General features: G+C 42.7%; 1 protein-coding gene across 1 annotated transcript in view; it reads left to right on the forward strand.

The window, feature by feature from the left end:
- The window catches only part of TrpA1 (Transient receptor potential cation channel A1), a 143,269-nt gene extending 134,599 nt beyond the window's left edge, over positions 1 to 8,670 (forward strand). The window contains exon 26 of the mRNA XM_075669202.1: positions 2,401 to 8,670. Within this exon, the coding sequence (XP_075525317.1) occupies positions 2,401 to 2,560 (160 nt within the window). The 3' untranslated portion in view covers positions 2,561 to 8,670. The remainder of the gene's footprint in view (positions 1 to 2,400) is intronic.
- The last annotated feature ends 17,051 nt before the right edge of the window (positions 8,671 to 25,721 follow it).

Below are 25,721 nucleotides of genomic sequence, written 5' to 3' on the forward strand. Positions count from 1 at the left end.
GCACTCAGCATGCTCACATGCCATATCATTTGCAAACAAAGCGCACGTGCCCGATACATCCGTCTACGGGTATACAAAAGAATTATACAAGAACAAAAACTTGCACTATTTGTTGAAAACTCACGCTATGCGCGAGGCGCTGAGGTGGCTTTACTGAGCGTGTCGGCATTGTCGGGCCTGCGTTCGATGCGCAAGCCTGCGATGCTTGAGTTATCCTACTTGGGGCTTCAGCCTCGATGACGGCAGACTTTCTCATGGCAATGTAGCGCGCAGACCCTCTGCGCCGAATCGGTAGGGCCACTGCAGGCAGTTTCATCAGGACCACGGGGTGTACACGAGGGGCGCGGCACTCGTCGTCACTGGATTCGGGATAATACTCCTCGTTTGTGCTCATTATGTGACGACGGTTATATTGTTACGTAGGAAGACACCGACGAAAAGCTATTTACAAGTATATTTACAAGGCAATACGCTGCGCTTGGCCAAGAGGCAACAGCCCGCGCTAGCTTCTAATCGTCGTCGTCGTCTTCACACTGCTCGCCTTTCGTGATCGCACATATTGTGCCGTAGCAATATTACAAATGGTGCGTATAGAGAGGGAGAGAGAGAGAAGATGATAAATGAAAGGCAGGAAGGTTAACCAGGACTAGGCCCGGTTGGCTACCCTACACTGGGGGAAGGGAAAAAAGGAAGTGAAAGGTTAAGAGAAGGAGAAATGGTCAACCGTGGATATCACTGACGTGGTAATAGTTTTCTGCTCTATGTCGCTGGTGGTCACTCAGTCCGGATCACAGACTGTACACACAATCCTATAGCTTTAAAAAATCGCAGCAGCGCTTTTGTGGCCTTTCATAGCTGCGATATGCGAGGCCATGGTCCCAAGATCTTGTTCAAGGGAAAAGGTTTTCTATGTAACCGACTTAGAGCTGTCCAGAGGTCATGTCTTTCATATTCAAAAGATGGGCAGAAGAAGCACAGTCGATGTTCTATAGTCTTCTCGATATCGTAGGCATTGTTGTCGGCGCTATCAGCTATTACAATCAAACACGTATATGCAATGGTGAAGGCGACATCCAAGCGTAAGCGGCACAGCATTCTTTCCTCATTTCGCGGAAGCACAAATGGTACCTAGTGGTGCATATACAGAAGGAGGTCCCAAGCACCGTTGGCGGCACCTCCTGTGCCAGTAAAATGAGTACAACAAAGTAAGAAAGCAAGTCAAACGAAGTAGAGAATATATATTGCAAAAGAAAAATACATATATAAATCCATCAATAACGTTCCCTGGTAGATGGTATTATTTATAGTTTAAAAGAAATACTTCAGGTTTCGTTAACCCTTTTAAAGGAAGCTACACATTTCACTTGTGTATATACATTCCAAAATGGTACTGGAGAAAAAAGCAAAGGGAATCTACGGTAATCAGTACTGATAATAGGCAAAAGCAAGTTACGATGGATAGTGAAGCGATTAGTATTAGGATAAGAGAGCACATGTTGCGGGAAGATGTCGAAAGGGAGGAAATAGTTATGTATTTTAAGGAATATAGTGCAATTATTGCAAAAACAAAGGTTAGACAAAGGTAAGTTAATAAGATCAACGAAAACTGGGATAAGAGGGGGAAAACCGCGGGGCGAATTTAATAATGCGAACAGCTTGTTTCTGTAGTTTAATCAAAGGGGGGAGATGAACGGTACAGTGAGGAGCAAATGGGAGAGGTTAACACCATTGTGAGGGAACACCGATATAATCGCTATCGGCATAATATTCTTACTCTAGAGCGCTTCTTAGAGGGTACTTGAACACTTGCAATGCATAAATTCGAGTCCACTAATGTCGAGCCCATTAAAACTAGATTGCCTCCAGCATTGTGTACAGTAGACGTTCATGATTTTTTCAAGAAAGGACGTGTTCGTTTCCGCAGCTGCGATAACATGATGTGTGCATGTTTACCTGGTAGAACTAGTTATGTTATGAATGTTTTCGAGAGCAAGGCTGAACGTTAAGTTGATGATGATGTGTAGAGGCTAGGTGGTGTATATTACATTATAGTTATCATCGGCTGCTTGCGCTATACCTTAGGGCGTCGTTGCCCGAATGGCGCAGATCGCACACATTCTTTTGATGAGGCGAATAGATAAAATTTATCGTTTACTATCTGCCTATATATTTATTTTTCATTACCAGCCGATGTTTTCAGCTGTTCGCCTGTGCCAGTTGATTGACTGTATAGTTAAATAAATTATCGAATTGATTGATTGATTGATTGATTGATTGATAGATTGATAGATTGATAGATTGATTGATTGATTGATTGATTGATTGATTGATTGATTGATTGATTGATTGATTGATTGATTGATTGATTGATTGATTGATTGATTGATTGATTGATTGCAGGATGAAAGAGATGTCGAGGGCTATGGAACAGCAGCTTTCCTTAATGCGGCTCGTCGTCCACAAGATGGAGATTCGAACCGAGAACGACGAAATGGACGAAGGAAACTGCGAGAACATCCAGGACCGGCCGCTTAGCGCGACGACGCAGGGCAGCCTATGATCTTTCCACGTCGCGTGCTAATTCGCGATGCCATCTGTGTGTCTTCAGAAAGTCCTGTGCGTGATATCTGCGGAAATCACTTGTAACACATATCTCACCGATGTTTCGGGACGTTGATGCAAGACTGTCGAAACACGTTGAGCGCTTTGTCGCTGATGAGATTCGGCATCATATTTTTTGGCCTTAACTGTCAGTTTCTACCCAATCACAGGACGTACATATACTCAAAAAAGGCGGCGATACCTATTGATAAATGTCACCTGAAAAATGCCACACATATAACAATCGAACATCATAGCCTATGATTTATATGCGTTCTCGGGTGGCTACAGGAGATTAGTAGAAATATGGCAAATGTGGAATACGAAATTTTTTTATGGGAGTGGCTAGGTGTTATATCCCGATATATGGCATTAATTTCATTATTTGTCCAAAATGAGATAATCGCGAGTGTGTGGGGAAAGACAACTAAATGGATGAGAACGTGGAACCCAACGTGTAATACACTACCTTCCCGTAGGAAATTCATATCTCCAACCACCTCACTTTCTTCCGCAGCTCTCAGCAAGCTTTTCCCTGCCAGCGACATACGGCACCACTGCTATTTGCGATCTGAAACTACGAGAACATGACAGCATTGCTCAGTGACACACATTTCAGAATAAACATTGAACTTCATTAAAATAAATTTAGAGCCTATACGTGATCTACGGCAGTTTTAAAGGGGCACCAAAGGAAAATATGCAGTCCTGATTAGGCTTCTTTAATAACAGATCCACAATTCGTGGCGAGAACAGAGCTTTTTTTTGTAAGCGACAAAATAACAAAGAGAGAAAATGTGAGTGGCGCCTTTAGATTATGGTACTTTTCATGTGATACCGGCACTGACTGATATGCGGGGAGCGGCAGAGAGGGAGTTCACGTGGGTATCACGTGAACTCGTCCCATCTTGGCACGAGCGATACAAATCGAGGAGCACCTGGTGGACTTTGGTTGGCAATTTCCTGCGTAACAGTCATATATTGGCAGAGAGTAAACGATGATTAGGTCTTAAGCGAATAATCCGCCAACCTTACTTAGAATATTTTCTTTTTCTGCCTTTTGAAGTCGAAATCTTCTATCGGCCTTCTATTGCCTTTCCCCAGATATAAGACATAAATTTTGTGGGTAAAGATTACGCTCGCGTCTACCGGTATTGAGCTAAAACTACCACATTTGTGTGGATTAACAGCTTTCTGAAGACAGTAAAATTTGCCGCCAAAGTACATGTATCACAGTTACCGCATTCTTTCATGCAGCAGCTTATAGCTGTTAGCGCGCGCGCGCGCGCGCACACACACACACACACAAACACACACACACACACACACACACACACACACACACACACACACACACACACACACACACACACACACACACACACACACACACACACACACACACAAAAGCAAACTGTTATCTTCACTAACGTCAACTAAATCCTGCTGAGGCCAACCCCCAATTGCGTTTAAGCATCTGCATCTGTAAGGCACCATATCTTGAAATCCATAATAAAGTCATTTCCGCAAAGCGCTATAACGAAGAACGCTTCATCTTGTATTACGCGTTAGTGATGTCAAACTCTACACTACTGGCATGCGACAAACAACGCCACGTCACATGTCTCTGATTCGTGAAAGTCTTGCATCATCTGTGCCACACTCATAAATATGTGAACGTGCGTCATGTATGTAACCATTACTTTGCAATTGTTGCCCACGTGTTTACGAGGTGTGAGGGTATTTTTCATCTGTTGGTTCATGAGCGTCGTACAAACAGAAATACATGAACTAGTCGGCCTCTGTCAATATATCTTTGTCGGATCCCGTGCTTAGAGGTGCTTCTTGAGGCTCCGTTTAAACGGCACGGTAATCAAATCGTTTCACTAATTAAACGAGTAACTGTAGAAGAAACGCGTATAATATCCTTTAAGAGAACAAAGAATATTCGGACGATGTGTTTTGGAATCTATATTCTGACCTCAGTAGCTGCATACATGCCTTATAAGAGTGTATAACTACTGGACCACTATATCTTGCTTTTTCTACTCTCAAAGCACGCTAATAACAAGAAAGCTCTTTACATATTTAGCTCTTTCAACATCATTCTTGATATAGGTAAATAAGTAGTTTCCCTTCTAAATTTTGGTGATCCTGCTTAGTGTGAAGAATAATTTTGATACGTGGAAATTACCGAAAGCCTGAACGAATGGCTAGCATTTCTTATAAACACGTAAGCGAGCTTTAACTTTTAGCGGATTAAATCATTACGGTTTGTAAACATTTTTCATACTGTAAGACAATTGTAACATTATCTCCTTCTCAGTACTAATGTTGGTCATTCGCCTCAAAAAGTAATTCGTGCATGGAAGAAAGATTCAATTAATTATACAGACAATTGTCACTTCATTATTTAGACGTTCGGTACTTTCATTTACAATATACACACTATAAAATGTTTCCGTGGGCGAATACTTCTTCCATGGTTTGTTAAGAATGGAGCTTATAAACGAACTCTGAACATTTTCATTGCTGTCCTACCATGTGAAGTAAACGGCCGGATCACGAGCTTGTCACGTGATGCCGAATATCCATTAATTGGTCTTTAGTGATCCAACATCGCTTGCGCTACTTGCATATCCTGCGATTTTAGCACACTGATTCCCGTGTAAGTGATGTGAAAATTTACTCATCGACCTAACTATAATCAAATGTGCGTGGGTGTGCAGTAAGCAATCCGCGCGTGTTTATTTTTGCCGATAGCTTCGAATGCATGAATAAGCTCGCATCTGTTTAATTTTTGAGATAATTTGCCGACTGCTTGCTTCAAGAAATACCTAAATTCTAGTGCCGGGAGAACTAGTTACAGAATGCTATTTTCGCTGCCTAAAGTGTAACGTACGTAGTAGCTCGAAACATGTGCTAGAATAATAGTAATTCTTAATGTTGGCTCGAGACCAATGTGACCAAGGTTGTTTCCGGGCCAGTGGCGGCATGCAGCGTCAACTAAAGGCAACATCTTCATTGGGTTACGGATCTCGGAGACCAGGGCTTCCCGATCAATAATTTCAACGTTTTCCTATGCTTGCTCCAGGTGGCGTGCGCGTCTCATCTCTGTTTCTCAACGCGATGAGAAAACCGTTTTATATTTGAAAAGAGCTACAGCTGTACGTGCAATACCATGGTTTAAAAAAGAAGTGCGCATAAACTCGGCGCTCATTTTTGGCATTTCGTGCCCTGTGCATGTCATACATCATTGGCCGTTGTTCAATTGATGCTTACTTGAATCGAAACACTAGTTAGGGTCACTAGTGCAGATAGACTGTTCACCGTTTAGTTTCCGATAGTGTTGTAATGTACGAACGGGTGTATGTTTTATGCAATCACAACACGCATTTACCACATTCTTAAACGAAGACGTTCATTAATAGGTGGTAGTTTATTCGGGAAGACCACTATGTACAATGACCGCACATCTGCAGTCGTTCTGGTGTTCACGATAGCGCCGCGTGGCACTCATACAAATTAAATGTATAGGCAGCCTAACCTAAAGCACAATAACAGTGTGCGGTCAACCTAAGCTGCTCACTCAACATCAGGCATGTTAATGATGTATCTATATATGATGTCGGGCACATATAGCAGGCTCTCCGATTTAACGAATTTATTCAGCGTCATAACCTGCTAATTGAGTGTTTCCATATGATCCAGTGCAGCTTTCAACGCAGCAAGAACACTATGTTATAATATGGGATGATTAGATATGATGGTTATGGAGCATAAATGTTTGTCCAATCCGAGAACAACACGCCCGCTCTGAACATTTATATACTGCGCATGCACACATTCACCTAATTATGCGGGATAAACGAACAAAAAAGCTCACCAAAGCGATGGTTCTGAGATCGTTAGCGGGTTCGAGATAGAGTCACAAATAGTTTTAATTTATGGTTAACGAGCTTTATCACTTACCCTAGAAGTCCACCTAGTCATCTGGATCACGTTGGTTAAAAAGAAGTTTCATCATCTTGATAAAAAAAAAGACACTCATTGTTAGCTCATTCAGCTTCGAAGCGAGCGAGAGAGTAACGTGTGCAGAGGGAGTGCATGTGACGTAATCTGTGACGTAAGAGCATCACTCCATATCATACCCGGTGCCACCTTGTACTTGAGAGTGCGTGCGATCTTGTTGTCAGCGCCTGAACGTACGCAAGGGAAGCGTTTGTTATAGCGTCGAATAGCGTTGAAAACGCGAACTTAGGCTTTGGTTCAGCTCGTAAAGTGAGTTAGAGAACTGCAGACGAAATGTTTGCAAACTTTTTTATGCGCGACCAATTTTTCGAGGCGGGATCCTCATTTCTGTGATTGTGAAACTAGAAACGTGTTGAAACCGAAGTGCTCCTCTTAGATTGTAAAAGGAGTCCCGACATCACCTACAAAAGACAGTGTGGACTCATCAGATTATTCCACATGTCGGTTTTATTATTGCCTTCAACTGCGTAGAGAAATTAACTGCCGCCAGGCAAATCTTCATTTTAGGTTAAATTAATACTAAATAGCCAACGTGTACACCAAGAAGGTTGATGTCAGGGCCCCTTGAAATGCATAAGATGCTTATTTTTTATTTAAACAAGCAACGCGTTGAAAGTGATGTAACTGAAGTTGGCGTTATCTCTCTCTTTGATGAATGGTGCTCGAGGTAGGCAACGCAAAGCGTTGTGACGCTAGCGGAGACTGGCCTATATATCTTTGAGCTGTCGGGACAGCTTCCTTATTTTCATGGTTATTTCACACGGAAGCTTTGTACTGTGGTGGCTTTTTTGTACAATGCGGGCCTTGGGGACGATCACATCGTGGTTCGCCATATACAAAGGGAAATACATAACGTCTGCGTAGCCTTAAACAGCAGCGTATGGATTCGTATTGCAAGGAAACTGGATTTTGTTCGATATTTCCCGGGCATTTCCGTTCTGATATATCCATCATCGCGACTGACGCCCTGTGCGCTAATTTCGTACAAGGATGCGACAGTTCTGGCATAAATAGATATTACCCACGTGATGCAGCGGGTTCATCACAGGACACTAGTCTCTCGGCGTTGAAGAACAAGACTGGTTTGCCCTTTTCCTCGCCATCACTTGAGTGACGGGAAGGTTTTGTACCAGGAATGCTGCCTCTAAATTACAAATTGGGGTAACGAGTGTAAATCTGATGGTGATTATCTCGAAGGAGAAAAGCTATAGAAGTGTCGGACGTTATGTTTCTTAGACTACGACTGTCTTCAATTTTTTTTCATACAGAGAGATGCGATAATGGCAAAAGATTTAAAATATACTAGCAAATTTTTGTTTATCAGGTATTTGTTGACTGTACTTGCTCGCGTTAATTTCGTATTCGCCAGAGCTAGACTACGTAAGCAAACAGCATTTGCGTCGCGAGCGTAGCTCTTTATTAACATTACTGATAGTCTAACTCTGAAGAATTCACAGGTTTTTGAAAGTTTAATCTGCAGGAATTTTTCATAGCCGAAGCTGCTCGGAGTTTTTCAACGCCAATGTTGTAGTTGTTTTTTTTTTTCACAAACCGTACACGACATATTCACGTTCAATACAGCAACCACTGGTTCTGACACCTATCGCTAAAATGTCTTGATGAGAACTAAACAAAACGATGTATATTTCAACGCTCTTCTTTTATTGTTATTACGCTTTAAGCTGTAATGCTAAGGCGTTGGTCGTGCTGCAAAACATGTTTCGCTATAATTTAAGTATGGATAATAGAACAAAGTACACATCTTTATATTTTTAACCACACGAGCTCCCCCGTAGGATTTCTGCATAAAACTTTGTCGAAAACGAAGGCGGCATTGTTACGAAGAATCGTTTACACTCGTCTCCACTAGTCACTCAACACTCAACACAACACGAAATTTCACGCTAACGTTACTCTGCGTAACCTAAGAGGACCATCAGATGAAAACTAGTTCCTGTTCACGCAGTAAATGTATTTTATGTTTATTTTTGCAAAAATTGTTATTCACCACTGTGTAATAAAATCATCTAGATTCGATGGTGCTGTCGTGTGCTGCTTACGAAAAGCTTTCGTGCCCCCTAACCTGGTAAAAAAACTAGCGTTCTTTGATGCCTCCGGTGAGCGCAACGCAGGATGACGGAAATGGGTGCATACAATCAGGTAAGTGGACTTGCTATTTTACGTCGTGTGTTTTAATTTGATTAGCACTCTTTGCCAACTCCCCCCCCCCCCGCCCCACACTTTTGCGTGCTGCTGCTTCCCAACGGCTTCTAGCCCCTGAAACGTCACTCTCACTTGCGAAACGAAAAGGAGAAAAAAAAAAAGAAAATTACACGTCTTATTGAGAAAAAAGAGGGCATCCTCTTCTACCTTGCAAAGAAAATAGAGAGTTTTAGATTAGGGCACGCAAGTGGCTTGCGTACGCAAGGACTAGGGGCCCCGGTAATGCGCATGCGTAGACTCTATACCTCTGAGTGTGCGCATGCGCAGTAAAGTCGCACCTAGGCCTTGCGTACGCAAGCCGCTTGCGTCCCATTCCCTAAAACTCTCTAATAACGTTTTACGTCTGAAGAAGACAGCCGCGTAGTCGCGCCGCAGCTCATTGGAAGCCGGACACGCTGAACCACAATTCTACGGTGCCGGCGAGACAAAACCGGCGGCTGTCGAGATGCCGCGTTTGGTGAAGCTCTACTTTCAGCGCCCAAAGGTTCTAACGTAGTGGTTCCTGGTGGCGCTGCAGCAAGTGGGTGTATTATTGCGATTACCAGTATTAGCCTGCTTTCTCCACCACATAAAGGTAGCAACATGGCGTGTCTGCATACATTGCTCGATTGCTAATCGTCTTAATGTCGACAGTCGTTGTGAGACGGGTTCTGGTGAAATTTTACAGCGAAGCTGGATGGTGGCTAGGATTCCGTATATTTTTCGTGTTTGTGTGTCGACAACAACAAAAGAAATGAGCGTGGGCACATCCTGTAGATAGTGCAATACCGGGCCGACCCGCGGCGGAGGTGAAGCAGGCTTCAAGCGCTCCTCCCTCCGTAGCCAGGAAGAACAAGCCCGAAAACCAGTCATCGCTCAAGCCCTGGCCGCCGCCGGAAGCCAATTTCGACCGACGTCTAGGGGGAGGTAGACGGTGAAAGGGGAAGCTGCGTCTCACCCCGATCACCCATACTCTCTGACGGGTGCAAATAGAGTAATTTCTCTCTCGCTCCCTCTCAAGCGCTCCGCCCTTAATAATAATAATAATAATAATAATAATAATAATAATAATAATAATAATAATAATGTTTATTGCCACACAATATACAAAACAACACAAGCAGGCCGGTCTAAGCCTTAGTTGGCTTGTAGGACCGTGCCAATGAAAATGACAGACAAGGCAAAAAGATGTACAAGAATTGATGAGATGCATGAAAAAAAAATGAAAGGCAAAACATTAAGAAGAACAAGATAACATTTAGTTATCTACATATAACAAAATTGAAGAGGTAAATATTGCGATGCAAAAAAAAAAACGATGTACAAGCGGGTAATTTTACTCTAGCTGCTTTAAGATGTGTTTGAGCGTTCTTTTTGAGGTCGCGTTAAATATCTCTTCTGGTAATTTGTTAAATATGTCAGGCACATAAGCACAGCGTCTGGCCGTGCCATACCTTGTGGCTGAATGCGGAACTACGTAACGGACATGTTTTCTAAGCTCCCTTGCGGCGGCACGTTTTTGTTTGAAAGCGGAATTCCAGAAATGTTTAACTACAACTGTTTCTATAAGTAATGAATGGAAGTTTGGTAGCCCAAGTTCACGAAAGATGTTTGCAGATGTTCCTATTGGGGAATTGTACGCAACGTTTTTAAGAATGTTTTTTATAATCCGGTCAACCCTGCATCTCCAACGATCCGAACAAAAGCCAAAGACTGTAATACCATACCTTAACACACTGTAATCTAGTGCCTGTGCTATAATCTTTTTTACAGACAAGGGTGCAATACTTTTGATATTAAATAACAGCCAGGCTACTGACCTCAGTTTGGAACAAATAAGTGATAAGTGATGTTGCCACGATAAATTACTATCGAAATAGATTCCGAGATATTTCACACAATCCACGTATGGAATAGGTGCGCATTTACAATGAACACAGTCTGACTCATGCAAGTAGAGAGGCAAGTTAATAACAGTAGTCTTAAGTAGGGAGCGAAAACAAACAAGTTTTGTTTTTTGGGCATTTACAACAATTCCATTATTAGAGAACCAAAGCATTGCCTTGTGCACGTCATTTTGCAACATTTCAGTGGATGTTTTATAAGAAAGGTGTTTCGCTAATAATACAGTGTCGTCAGCATACTGGAATACTGAACATTTCGAAATTGCCAAAGGGAAGTCGTTAACAAAGATATTAAACAACAATGGCGACAAAATGGACCCTTGAGGAACTCCAGCTTTTACCGACAGCTTAGAACTAAATATGCCCTTATCATCGGTAGAGACCACCTGAAATCTGTTGCTCAAATAATTTTCGAGAACTTTGTAAAAAGGCCCACGAAATCCCCAAAAATGCAGTTTACTTAACAAGAATAATAATAATAATAATAATAATAATAATAATAATAATAATAATAATAATAATAATAATAATAATAATAATAATAATAATAATAGATGAATAAATAAATCAAAATGCATTGTTTCAAGGCTTGGGTATACTGGAATCGTGTGTGAACAACACATGGACTAACGAGCAGGAGGCGTTGCCGTACATGCCAAGGACACAATGTATGTGCGACCATACACCTTTGACTCGCAAGATTAGAATGCCATCGACTGTGGGAATGTCTGTGCCATACAAACGAAAGACAATTGTGATATCCACTGTGTGGACATCGCCGTGTAGATATATCTCCAGGTACACCCAAGTGTGTTATCGAGAAGTTCATGACCGTGCACATTGCATGGGCTTGTCGTGGTGACACTACCCCTGTGATCATCGTTAGATATTCCAATGCGGACATTTCAAAACCAGACAAAAAATGGTTCACTAACTTTGTGCTAGAGGAGTTTTGTTTGAAGTAGCCCACCCGTCTAAGTCACTCAACTACTCAACAACGGTCGCGTATAGATTTAACTTTGGCCAGGAATCTGTCTAAGGTTGTAACCGAATCAATCAGTGTATATCACAATAATCACAAAGCTATTGTCACTACCATTACAAAATGATGAAAATAAATACATGTCCAGCCAGCAGGACAGTGAGGGTTAGTGCATGGTTTTCCCTAAACTTCGTGCTTATCTGCTTCAAGCGCTACTTTGTCACTTTGCAGGCTGATACTTTCCTACAAAACATTGCTTTGTAAATTCAACAATTTTCACTTATTATGCAAGAGCGTAGACGCTTGCATAATATTGCATAAAATTTTAGACTCCAACAGACTCCTCCAATCTTCCGAAAGTTTCATATTCACTTGAGCAACATACAAGTTCAAGAAATTGCCCCCTTTTTAGACATATTTGAGCTGCATGCAAATAATATACATTATACAATTATTTATCATGTGAACGCTTTCTGCAAGTAAATTCGTTTCTTTTTTCTTTTCTTTAGACAATTTTTTCCTGTGCGGGTTTGATTTCTACTGTGTTCTGTGCGGTATGATTGGCATTTCAATTTTACCTACCCTTATTTTGGAAATCTTTGTGTGCTGTAGAAAGGATGCCTCCCCGTCTTTCTCTAATTCGTTTGACAGAAAGTCGCACAGTATAGCTTTAAAAAAAAAAAAAGGTTCACGGCAGGCAACGCTGCTTTTAGGGGCTTCTTATTTACTACTGCTACGTTTCTTCTTTTTCAAATGACAAACATTGTGAAAAGAGCAATATGTTGTTTACGTCGGTATTTAATGTTACGAAGCATTTGGTGTCAGAGTTTATACGTTCGTTGCACCATCCTTCACGCTGGGCGGGTTGAGCTGTATTGGAAAAGTGTGTGTCTAGCTGTTTCTCTTTTGGGGGGAAATTCGGGCATTTTTCGTATGATGTTATGTTATGATGTTATGCGATGCCGTTTTGTAGACAAACCTACCCATCGTCTTTTCCATTCGAAGTATTTGACTTTTTGCGACATTGGCATTTTTTTTTCTCGCTGTCTCTCTTCTTGCGTTAATCTTTTGGATACGCCATAACACCGTACTCATTATGCCGCGACGTGCCACCCGATACTATCGGGAGATTCTTGTTAATGTCATGTAATGTTCACTTCATGATTTACCAAGATCTCATTTGCGTGACTGGTGTTCTCTGTATGCCTATTATGGGAAATTCTTCATGTATTATGTTCACGTTTGTTATAATTTCTTGTAAAATGTCGATGGTTGTTCTGCCTGTGGATCCTTATGTTCTTCGATATCGAACAGCACAAGGAGTGCTTGTCCAATACGCGATGCCCTGAGCGTGTTTATCTAATATGCGACGAGATACCGTCCTTGAAAATTCTCGTCTTGAATCATGCGGGATGTTTTTTTACTGGCTAATATCCGCGATATTCTTTCGGAGGTTTGGCAGGCTTAGTCATCCCCTACCTCTCTCTAGGTAATTGATACAATTATTTTATTAGAGGCGACGGTTTGTTTTCCCGTAAATATGTATTTACTAATGTTGTGGTTGGCTTTATTGCTTTACGGGAAATGATAGCTAGTGCTACAATTAATGCGTATGCATATGCTTTTTTATTATATCCATTTTTCTTCTTTGAGTGATTGGCCCGGTGTTACTACCTTTCTGAGCGTTTTCCCCCACCCTTTTTATGACTGTTTTCCACATCTGCGGAGGCACTTTAGCCGGCCCGAAAAAAAAAAAAACGCCTGCAACTTTTGCCTTCTGTGACTATTTGGAATCTGAATCTTCTACCTTGTTTACGATTTACATGCTCTTGTTTCCGACGTTGCATCGGGGTTGTTCTTAGTGACAGGCCCCGACGCTGGCTGCGGCGATACATCAAGGCGCCAGCCTTCATCGGCGTAGCTGTACAAACTCCTGGATGACCTCCAATGTTCGCGCATGTACGGTTATGCTGTGCTTCTTTTTTCCTTCTTTTTGTTGTGTCAGCGATTTCCCCTGATATGTAACTATTTTTTTTCATGTATTCTATATTAACTGCTTTTTGTCAATGATATATGTACTCCCCCCCACTGTAACGCCAAACTGGCGCTTTGGGTACTGCGATAAATAAATAAATAAAAACTATGTACAGCCGGTATGACGCGACGTGAAAATCGAAATAATTACGGATTGCTTGTTTAAAAAATCTCATATAATTTGTTGTCTATTCGCATAAGATACAGGCAAGGCGACTTACTTCACAATCATTTATCGTTGCGTTTCAAAGCAGATTCGGCGCTTAGACACGTTGCGTTGAAACTACATTTGATCTCGACCACGTCGCCGAACTCCGGTATTCACCGTAGTATAAAAAAGTGTTGCAGAAATCCCGCAAGCAGATTCTCTGTAAAATTCAGCGAACCAACGTGAGATATTGTTACTACAAAACGTGTTTACAGGCTTTACAATCCAGTGGGCGGGCTTTCTGATCGATGCGTTTGTGCACGGTTTTCTTGCGGACATTTGTGCAAAAGCGAGAGAAAAAGTAGAGGAGAAAAAAATAAACTGCCGTAAAATGAGACCGCCGTAATCTGCAACTCGCTGTGACGGTATGGTCGCATCATTGCGCAAGAAAATTGACTTTTGCGCGAGAAAGGAAAAAAAAAAGGGGGGCCACTTAAATAAATAGTACTGTTCTTCTGTGGGTTACGAAAGAATTTTACCAGATACGTGATGTCGTTTCTTCGGTGTCATTTTGTGAAGACGCAGATATATCCGGCAGATGAAAAACGTCGATAGTATAGTTGAATTGCAAGTTCTGTAGGGTGTCTCAACCATTGTTATACGAACGCAAAAAAAAAACAAGGTAAATGATGAAGTTGATGAGGCGTGAGAAGAGATAATCCCCGGCACCCGAATTTAACTCAAACGCGGCGCGCTTTTGAAAATGGAGCGCGGTGGGAGTCCTTATCGGCACTTTTCAACTAAATAAGAAAATTTGCGCAGACGCGGTGCCACACGATACAATAAAATAAAATGCTAACGTCTTGCTTCGCTTTTATATCGCACCTACTTACACACGGATCATTACCTTGCACGTTTTTCATTACTAGTCTTTACCTTGTTCTGCTTTCTTTTTATCGCTTCATGTGGCCCTTACATCGGCGGTGTTGGTTTCAGTTTTCTGTAGGAACTTTTAAATTCATCTTGCTTCTGGGAGTGACGACATGGAGCAGTTTACAATGGTGTAAGCATCCATAAACATAGGTCTTGTTATTGTTGACTGCATGTAATGATGAATAAAAAAAAACTGGGAGGGTGTAAATAAATGAAGCGCTTAATAACCATGTTTTGTTTACTTTTTTTTTCTTCGTACGTCTGTCATACGGTGCTTTGTTTCTTTTCGTATTTCAGACGTTAAACGTCGATATTCAATGTCATCTCATCGGAAACACGCCTCCAATACATGGCAACGTGTGGTTGTCGAGCCAGACAGATGTTTACCCTCCTCGATGAATTCGATGACAAGAGGGGCGACCCCGCTAAACGCTGCGAACCTGCCTGTTGCGCTGATTTGTTATTGATAAGCTATAAACGCTCTGTTTGTGTTACGCTTGCTGCTGATCGATTTACATCACAAACACTTGCATGAATGTAAGCGACCGATTTATTTGAACGGAGTCTGAAATGTTGGCCGGTTTCCTCAAAAATAAATTCTTCAATGATTAATAACCGATAGCACGAGGTAATGTGAAAAATGTTCCTGCAATAAACTACACTTTGTAAGCCTGCGTAAAGAATCAATAAAAAAACAGCAACAAAACAGCATGTTCTACCGTGTCTACGGTTAGGCACAAGTCAATAAATTTGTTTTTCAAATAAAAGAAACACATATGGCTAGGCACAGTGTGAATACGTAGTTATCACACCACTCACTATCAAAGGTGTTATCACAGACGTCGCGAGTTTTATTACACAATACAATATCAGAAGGACCATAGGAGATGCTAAGTGTATACATCAAACCTGACTTCCCTATTGCGCTTCGACAAGCTGCGACGCTTAGCTACTTGTCTCCGATTGATGCCCTTACGCATAATTGTTGGGTTGGCCACTTACGAATGCTTATTCTTTCCGATACACAAACTTGCAACCATTCGTTGGTCAGAAGAAACTGCCAAACAGCTGCTGTACGCTTGCCCTCAATACGACCTAGCTTTACACACTGCACTAAGCCGATCGGGCTCTAGGGCACCTTCTGAAACAAAAGTTACTGAATCATGGCCACGGCTGTCGATGGCAGAGAAATCTACTCGCGTGCTACTGTTTTTCTTCAAGAAGACGGTGACTGAGGGACGAATTGTAGGCCTGCTGTGCGTTCTATTGTGTGTGCCCGGAGCTCGATTCCTCCTTGTTTCTCTCTGCATAGACTCCTTATGAAAATGAAAGACAAGACCTCTGCACAGCTCTCAATCAGCTGGATGGAAAGCCGTTCACCTTGAACAAGATCTTGGGATCATGGCCTCGCATATCACAGCTACAAAAAGCCACAAAAGCGCTGCTGCGATATTTGAAAGCGACCGGATTGAGTCAGCGTCTGTGATCCGGACTGAGTGACCGACTGATATCTCCAGTGGACTTTCTCTTCTTTTAATCTTTCCGTCCCCCTTTCCCTTTCCCCAGTGTAGGGTAGCCAACCGGGCTCAGTCCTGGTTAACCTCCCTACCTTTCGTTTATCACTCTCTCTCTCTCTCTCTCTCTCTCTCTCTCTGCATAGACTCCCCTTCGCTACACCCCCAGTGTAAGGTAGCAAACTGAGTTCATGCAGCGCAAACGGACGGGACGCGAAAGGAAAACAAACAACGTAGAGGAGCGCCGATTTCCTACTTTATTTTATTTCACAATCGTAAAGCCCTCTTTTATGCATTCGGACATGTTAGGAAACAGATACACATCAGCAAGAACCACTCAGAAAGCGCTGTTTCTTGTTTTCTTCTTTTTTTTTTTGTCGTTAATATTTTGTCTGGGGGCGTTCCCGCAGAGATCCGGAGCTTTCCTAATGTGGGGCTACTTCAACTGCCTTACTCGCTGTTGTTTTGTACGTGGACGCCACAGAAACATATTCTTTTCCAGGTGCAGCGTCCAACAGCGTGGGTTGAAATGATCGGCCAGGTGTGCCTAAGATTTGTTCCTTACTTTCAGGTTCGCATGCTCTCCCGCTGGCGCAGCGCCTTGTCAGCCGAATGTGCACCTGACCACCACTTCGCGGAACATTTTACGCCACGCGTGTAGTACGACAGTGCATCGATGCGCGTGCTTTTTCGTACGCAGCACCAGCGTTCGCTTGGCTAGCAAAGAATGTACTTGTGTTAACTTACATGAAGCCGAAACAGAATGACTCTGCGTCATACTTGCTACCTAAATTTTAATGTTGTGTTAAACGCTAAGGATGTAGGGAATAACCTGCGGCATTCAGTTGTCCTTTTCCTATTGCTGAGCTGGGTCTGCTTTCTCTAAATACTGCGAGACCAACATGCAGATGACAGTGACGAGAGCAGAAGAAAATTCAGCGCTGGCTAGGTGCTCGACTTGATTATTCCAACTTTCTGCGGCAGCCTGGCAACAACCTTTTCAGTGTCAAAGCTTTAACACGTGCCTGTGCGATGCCCCAGTTTACGAGATTAGTGTGCCCGCTGTTGTATGGCAGAAGGTTTTCTCCGCCGAGGTCATACAGTTCCAAGATGTCATTGTTAGGTACTTTACAAGTCAAGGATGGTCCACGTGATCCAGGAGTAAAAAGAAAGTTGTGAACCGCATGATGTTATCATGATTAATAGTACACAACGAGTGTAATACAGTGATGTTTCGTTAATACGGACCCCGTTAATATGGATGTCCCGCAATATGGCCGAAATTTTCAGTGACCGATCGGCGGCTATGTATTAGTGTTCCGTTGACATAGAAGTTAACTAACTCGCAGTCCTGACTTTGTACAACTTTTTCGGGGACAAAACTGGAAAGTGAATGCACTTTTGTCTCGTTTTTATGTACGCTTCTTCACATTGCGATGAAAGTAATGCGTAAGTGAGCCAAGGAAAGAAAAAAGAAAGACACGTAAACAGAGCAGCTGTCTACAGAGCCCTTCCCACCTCCACTTCGCCCCTCGTCCCACCTTAGAACCCCTGTTTTGTCGTTCTGAAAGGCAAGGTTAGGTTATTTCTGGTAGGATTGGAAGCATAACAAAAACTATGGTAGGCTTTAAAGGGGGTGCGAAACATAAACTTCTTCCCCCCCTTAAACATAGGCAGGATGGGGAGGTACCTTGTAAAGGTCGTAGTGTGGGTCATAAAAGCTGAGCAGGGCATGGTACACGTATGTGCTAATAGCAGGAAGCGTGGCCATTATAAACGGTAGTTCGGTTTTTCTTACGTTTATGACTTCATGTTTCTTTTTTTTACCATGATTCGTTATTATAGACCACTGACGTCATGGGCGATTTTCCTGGCAAACGGGAACGTCCACTTTAACGAGACGTGACTGTACTACTAGGAAGTCGTCGTGCACCTAAAACAGTTATGACTTCTGTATCAGCAAGCCCAAGACTTAACCGTGCCAGGTAGTAATCCATGCTAAGTAGATGTCACAAAACACTCGTGCTACGTATGAACCTTCACATATACTGACTTTTGGGGCGTAATACTGATGTCAGTCCTTTATGTCCTGGCCATTTGCGCTGCAGGAACAGGTTTTGAAGAACAGTGTACCAAGTCGGCCATGAACATAGTCTTTAGAGTAGCAAACTAGTCCCTCGTCTTTCTGACGTCCACACCTTTCCTCTAACTTGCTTTCGTTCTCTCCTTCTGTATGTAATTTCGCACAGGTTCGTCTGCACTGTGCAATGTTATTGTTAACAAGCGCTGCATCCTAAAGAAGGTAAGGGGCATATAATTGAGTGTTAGTGAAATATATTTTGGTGAACAGCCTCTTAAATAACTGCAATACTGCATACACGCCGTTAACTCTGTGCTGATGAAGAACTTTGTTCAGGAGCAGCCTGATCAAAATATATCTGAACCATTCTCTTTAGAAAGTCGATTATATAAAACTAAGAGAGAGAAAGAGGGAGAGAGAGAGAGAAGTGTTTATGCCGCTGTCTCATCCATTAGGACATATTTGTCATCAACCAAAACAAATAATCAGAGATAATATCATTCCAGAGTTGCCGCACTGCCGTTATCCGCAGCAAAAGATACAGACTTGCCGAAAACATAAAAAGAAATCGCGTCTTCGGTATACATGCCGTCTCCTTTTCGTTACTTTCGTGGCTCTGTATTCCAGTCAGATTTCTGTTACACTGTCCCTTCTCTCTCCCTGATTACGGCTTCCATGCTTCAGTAGTTAGCAACCAAGCCCCGTGACAATGCTAATAGTTTCAATTTTTCTTCCTCATGCGCTTCCTCTTTCTCAATTTTGTGCGAGAAGAGCTTTTCGCATGAAGAAATAATCCACCAGAACTTACACCGACACGTTAAAGCTTTATGCTCGTCCTTCAACTGCTCTACATGGCACTGCATTATCCAGGGAACGAGAGCCCTGCGCAATTGTAACGCTTTATGCTAGCTCGAAAATTCTTCTAACGCGCAGGAGTAAATGATGCTAATTCCTAATCTTCCCGTGTATGCTTATACATAACTGAAATACGGTTGCATTGCACAGCACACTACAAGACATGAAATGCTTGCAATAAAATGCAAATATGTTGGAAATTTCTAACCTAGAAGCTGCCATCACCATAACTCCACTGTTATGGTGATGCTCTTCCTTTTGAGGAAAACACATTTCAGACGCAGGTTGCCGTTATGATAATCATAGTTTGTACACCGCGAGAAATTCAAGGGGTTGGGATGCTCAAAGCGACCAATTGACATTCGCGAGGGAGTCAGACAGCAGTCCGATATCAACTCTCTCATAGAAGATTAGCATGAAAGCCAAGACGCTGAACAAAGCTACACGCTTGCGCGAACGCCGCACGGGTGAAAAGAAACCACTTCCGCCTGTCGGAAGTGGGAGCTCCCCGCTCTTCCGGCGAGTCGCCGAACAGTGAACGACACTCCGGAAGCATCGAGCGAGTGTCGAAGCAGTGTTTCGACACGCTATCTGCGCGCAAGTAACCGCAAAAGATTTATGCCTCCACTGGAAGGGAGGCAGGGATGATTGGTTCCAGAAATCGTTGAGTATTCCACCGAGGAAAGGAAACGCACCATAATAAAGTTGGTCTAGTCGACGCGTTCACTAGAATATGCAGGGCCAGGAATAGTTACTGCGCAATAGTACGTATGTACGTACATACACATGCACATACACACATACATCCACACATACATCCACATACACACACACACACACACACACACATGCATCCACACACACACACACACACACACACACACACACATGCATCCACACACACACACACACACACACACACATGCATCCACATATACATACATACACACACACACACACATGCATCCACATATACATACATACACACACACACACACACATATACATACACACACACACACACACATATACATACACACACACACACACACATATACATACACACACACACACATATATACATACATACACACACACATACACACACACACATATATACACACACACACACACACACACACACACACACACACACACACACACACACACACACATACATACATACATACATACATACATACATACATACATACATACATACATACATACATACATACATACATACATACATACATACATACATACATACATACATACATACATACATACATACATACATACATACATACATACATACATACATACATACATACATACATACATACATACATACATACATACATACATACATACATACATACATACATACATACATACATACATTCGCACGTACACACATACACACACATGCACACATACCTACGTACGTACACGCACACACACAAACATACATACATAGGATGTATAATTGTTTTGATGTACGCATATGCATCGCGCGTACATCTTAGTTAATGACATCTTAGTTGAAATCAAGAAAAAGAAATGGGCATGGGCAGGACATGTAATGAGGAGGGAAGATAACCGATGGTCATTAAGGGTTACGGACTGGATCCCAAGGGAAGGGAAGCGTAGCAGGGGGCGGCAGAAAGTTAGGTGGGCGGATGAGATTAAGAAGTTTGCAGGGACGGCATGGCCACAATTAGTACATGACCGGGGTTGTTGGAGAAGTATGGGAGAGGCCTTTGCCCTGCAGTGGGCGTAACCAGGCTGATGATGATGATGATGATGATGATGATGATGATGATGATGATATGCATCGCGCGGTACAAAATCGAATAAAGCACCCCGCCACGTCCTGCTTTCTCACACTACAATCTCGCAAGTGGACGAAGCGTGAAGAGCAGGGGGAAGCAACGCCGCGCGCGTGCTTACCGACCGTCAACGTCGCTACTCGGTCGTTGCCACTTGACTGGCTCTTTCCATGAGAGCGCTTCGCCGAGAGCCGCAGTCCCTACAGTGTTGCTCCTCAGTCCGGCATTTCGTTTTAGCGTTCTTGTTGTCCGAGCGTTTCATAACACGGTTTGTTGCATCTTCCCATCTTCCTCGTGCACGCGCGCGTTTCCAGTGCGACGAGGCACCATCCGTCATAGTTCGCCATGCTTGACAATTTCTGTCGCGCACCGTGACCGGTCCTCGCACGAACAACAAAATTTGGCAGAATGCTGTGGCTTTGCTTCTGTTTTTTTTTTTCCTAACAATGAAGTTGTTTATGAACTGCGACAGGATGAGAAGTTTGGCTACTGAAGGCCCGCTACCCCGAAATCGTAGCTAACTGCAATAAAAAAAAAACGAAATAAGGAAGCTGATCTAGGTTGTATTATATATAACAAATATTAGTCAAGAATTTTCACTACCGCTTACAGTGGAATAAATACACTTCACGCACTCGGCAAACACATGACATAAAGCTCCGAATAAAACAAAGAACACGTATCGCGAAGTCAGTGCTTGACCTGTAACAACCATTTGTACCCGTATGTGACTATGCATTGAACATTTTTCATACATCGATCAGCACCTTTACCAAGAGGAATACGCAGCGATCCTGGTGTTTTTCCTTTACTAAACACTAGAATTATTTTTTTTCCAAAGTGCAATAAGCGCCTTTATCAGCGTCCTGAATCTCATAAGCGATGCGCTTACGATGCTTCTTTCGCCATAACTCGCACAAAGACGCTTCGTACAGCAGCTGTAACGGACGCCCTACCAAAACATAGAAGTCATTAGAGGCTTCCCCAATCCATGGTCTTTACTGGAGTTCCTAGTTGTGTAATGTCAAAGTTTAATTTCGAGAGTATTTATGGTATGAGGGGAGTGTGTTCACTCCAAATAAGGAGTGTTAGAAGTAACGCAGCCAAAGTTGGCGTACGCTCAGAACCCACCCTATAAAAAAAACCGGAGCAATGGTTGGGCGAAGCTTCGTTCTTTCTTTTTTTATTGCCCCTTGTATAAGGTAAATATGATAATCAAGAAGTGGCCTTACTTTCACGGCAACGACACGGAGACGGCGTGACAAGTAGGAAAGGCAAAACAAACCCAGTTGCAAGCTCTTAAGCAATGTCACAGCAAAGAGAAAACTGATGATGCAGATACATCTGGGCATCAAACCTTCAACGCAACGATACTACAGCATGGCAAAACAGAGGTCCTCTTGAATATAGAGGAATGCAGTCTGTCTTTTTCAAAACAGAGGAATCACAAGTATAAAATATCACATATGATTTGAAAGCGCCAATGAACTTGCATTGTTTTGTGCCTTTCGGAGACATCTTGGGAACTCTAAGATTCCTTTCTCCACGGTGAACCCAGCCACGCAAAGGTGAACATTTCGCTTTTAACATTTCTTACGGGCGAAGGTTTGTGGCAGTGGAGGTCATATTATGAGTAATACCCTTTAGCAGCAGCACACACGGTATAACACAGATTACAAACATCTGGCTCAAAACTAGACCAACCCGTATCACTGATTTCCCTGAATTGCAACGACGAGAGTGTGTGCGCGGGATTATTACGCTTTTCATGTTTGAGTTACATGTGAAAGTTTCCCAGTGGGGCACATTATTTAAGAGCTCTTTCAACTTGTGTTCATTGTACTGAGTTCTCTTTTTTCATTCACGACGCAAACTAAATAAGTGAACCTAACGACTTAACGTCCCACAACAACCGATACTTTGTAAACCAAATAAAGCGCAAGGTTTCTAAACAGAAAAAATAAACCAATAAATTCGAGAAGAGAATAAAAGAAAACGGGAACAAATATCACTGTCTTTCTTGTAGGGCGAAAGAAAAGCGAACGAGCAAAGGGGTGTTCAAAGCGACAGATATTCTTTAAGTGACTAAGGAGCAACATTTCTTCAACGAAAAAAATTTAAAAAATTCACGATCACATGTATTGAACAAGTAACCAACTTGAGTCGCTTTTTATTTTGTCTGTGCCTCGAGGGCATTCTCCCTTGTTCGCCCTTTCACATGCTGCGACTCTGACCGGGGCCAACCGCCACAGATTTATTAAGTGCAAAGATCTCATCTCTATTCCGGTTCGCCCACCCCCACCAACCCCGTCCCTTCGGCGCCCTAAAGCTATGCAGAGAAGCAACCGCATCCCCACCCCGTTATCAAATTATACTTGCCAATGAATAACTTCCTCTCGGTCCCGTGCCGTTCCTAGTTCTCACGCAAAGAAACGCCGCCCCTTCCCCCATTTGTCATTTTTTTTGTTTTCCAAGCGCTCTTCGCTTAGGTTTCTCTTCTGTAAAAGTAACAGCGAGAAATGGCGCGCAACTTTGTGTGTGTATGCGTGTGCGTGCGTGCGCGTGTGTGTGTTGCCTTTGTTTTGTTGACGTTGTACAATTTACGCAGGCGTTCTGTATACCCTTACAAAAATTGCTACAGAAATTCAGCTACGTTTCTGTTGACGTTGCGTTGATATCGGTAGCATTTCGGCTGACACGCAGTATTTGTTGTGAGCGCTCACTCCATCACCAGTCTTGGCTTTGTTTGGTCAACGTTGTACTATTTACGCAAGGGCGCTATCCTTTACAAAACAATGCTACGAAGATCCAGTTGCATTTATATCGAATTTCTGCTGCTACCAGTACAATTTCTTTTCAAGTGCGCTCGAATACCAGGCATATATTTTTAAGGCTTGCGTGCTTGTTTTCAAAACCTGTCTCAGAAGGCGTGCCTAAGGCAAGCCTGTTCTCTTAAGTGCACCCACAAGCTTTTTTTGCGTATTTTATGTGTCAGTAAACAGTGCATAGTACAGTAATGATGCGCCTTTACTTGTCAATGCTTAACAGTGAGCTGCGGATAGACGCAGTTAGTACTCTTTCTTTCTTTGTTATTATTACAACATAGAGTGGAGTTTTAACGTTCGCCTGTAGCAAGTACTTTTCTTTCTAGCACCATGAAAATCCGGCCGCCTCACCCGCAATATACAGCCTGGACCTCGCGCTTGTCAGTGAAACTCAAGCGTCGCCAACATGGAACGAAACTCTTAAGCCATTTGTGATACTGCGCTTGCATTGGGGTGCCAAACCTCTGGAGCACACCTGTAGGCCAATTTGTTCAACGCTTCTGGTATCTTGTTCTTGGGGGCATTATTATTATTATTATTATTATTATTATTATTATTATTATTATTATTATTTTATTATCATTAAACGTAATTGAGTGAGTGTGGGATTGATCGATTATTATTGTTACTTCTGCGCGCAGGAGAGCTTGGCGTTATAGGCAATGTTGACTGCTCCTTCTTGATTAGTGAAAAACTACACATCAATGTTAGGCCAGCTCAGGCGTAAACAGAACAAAAGAAACAGACAAGAAATAATATGAAATAAACTAAATTTCCTATCGCGTTCCCACATTGCTCACAGAAAGTTCAAGTAAGCTAACTGCATTATGAAACGTAACAACGAGATGAAAATTCAAACGCAAACACAAGATGCACAGGACGTCAATGCTAGTTCTGTGCATGTTGTGCTCCACTTTTCTTAGAACTGTTAACTACGCTTAGTAATGCCCGTAACGAACTCGTCCTGCTTTTAGGAAAAGCAAAAATAGAACAGACTAATTATCTGGTACACCCGGCTTCACAGTCCAGCCTTTCTTAGCATCTTCATCCTGATTGCGTGTGTTCCAGGATGCAGATGAAACAGGAGTCACGCAGCTGCAATACGCATGGCGTCGTAGTTACTCGGCTAAAGTGCAAGCTGACTTAACGGTGAAGCTTGGAAACTGGCTTACGCGAACATCAACGCGATCCGCTATGAAGGCGCTGCTGCGGTACTTAAAAGACACGGGACTTTCTGACAAATTGTGACTGTAAGCTGTGTGGCTTAGGTTGGAAGGTGACGCTGCGTAACACTAGGAAAGCCTTTGCAGGCTGCGTGACAGTGCCCACAGAAACAGTTCGTGTGTATCGTGCGCACGTGTGTGTGTAGGTCATTTTATTTTATTGATTTTTTTATCCTTTCCTCATCTATCGCATCCCTTTGCCCTTCCCCCAGTACAGGGCAGCCAACCGGAGATAATCTCTGGTTAACCTCCCTGTCTTTCCTCTGCCTTTCTCTCTCTTTCTCTTGACGGTCAGCTGATAAGCGTCGATATGCAAGGCCCCGCTTAACAATTTCGTGTCACTATTCAACTGCACTATTGCCCTCCGCATTCCCAAACGACCATCGACTCAAAGCTGTTCGATCGACACCACCGAGTTGAGGACGAGCATCCCCTCTCCGCTAAAGAAAACGCTATGCTTTGCAAGAATTGCCGAGGAATGTCAATGACGAGGATAGTGACAGTTTCTGTCGAAGCACGGAGCTTCCATCCGCTTTGTTTTTTGCTCAGTAGAATT

The sequence above is a fragment of the Dermacentor variabilis genome, chromosome 9 (genome assembly GCF_050947875.1).
Source record: "Dermacentor variabilis isolate Ectoservices chromosome 9, ASM5094787v1, whole genome shotgun sequence".
NCBI lineage: Eukaryota > Metazoa > Arthropoda > Arachnida > Ixodida > Ixodidae > Dermacentor > Dermacentor variabilis.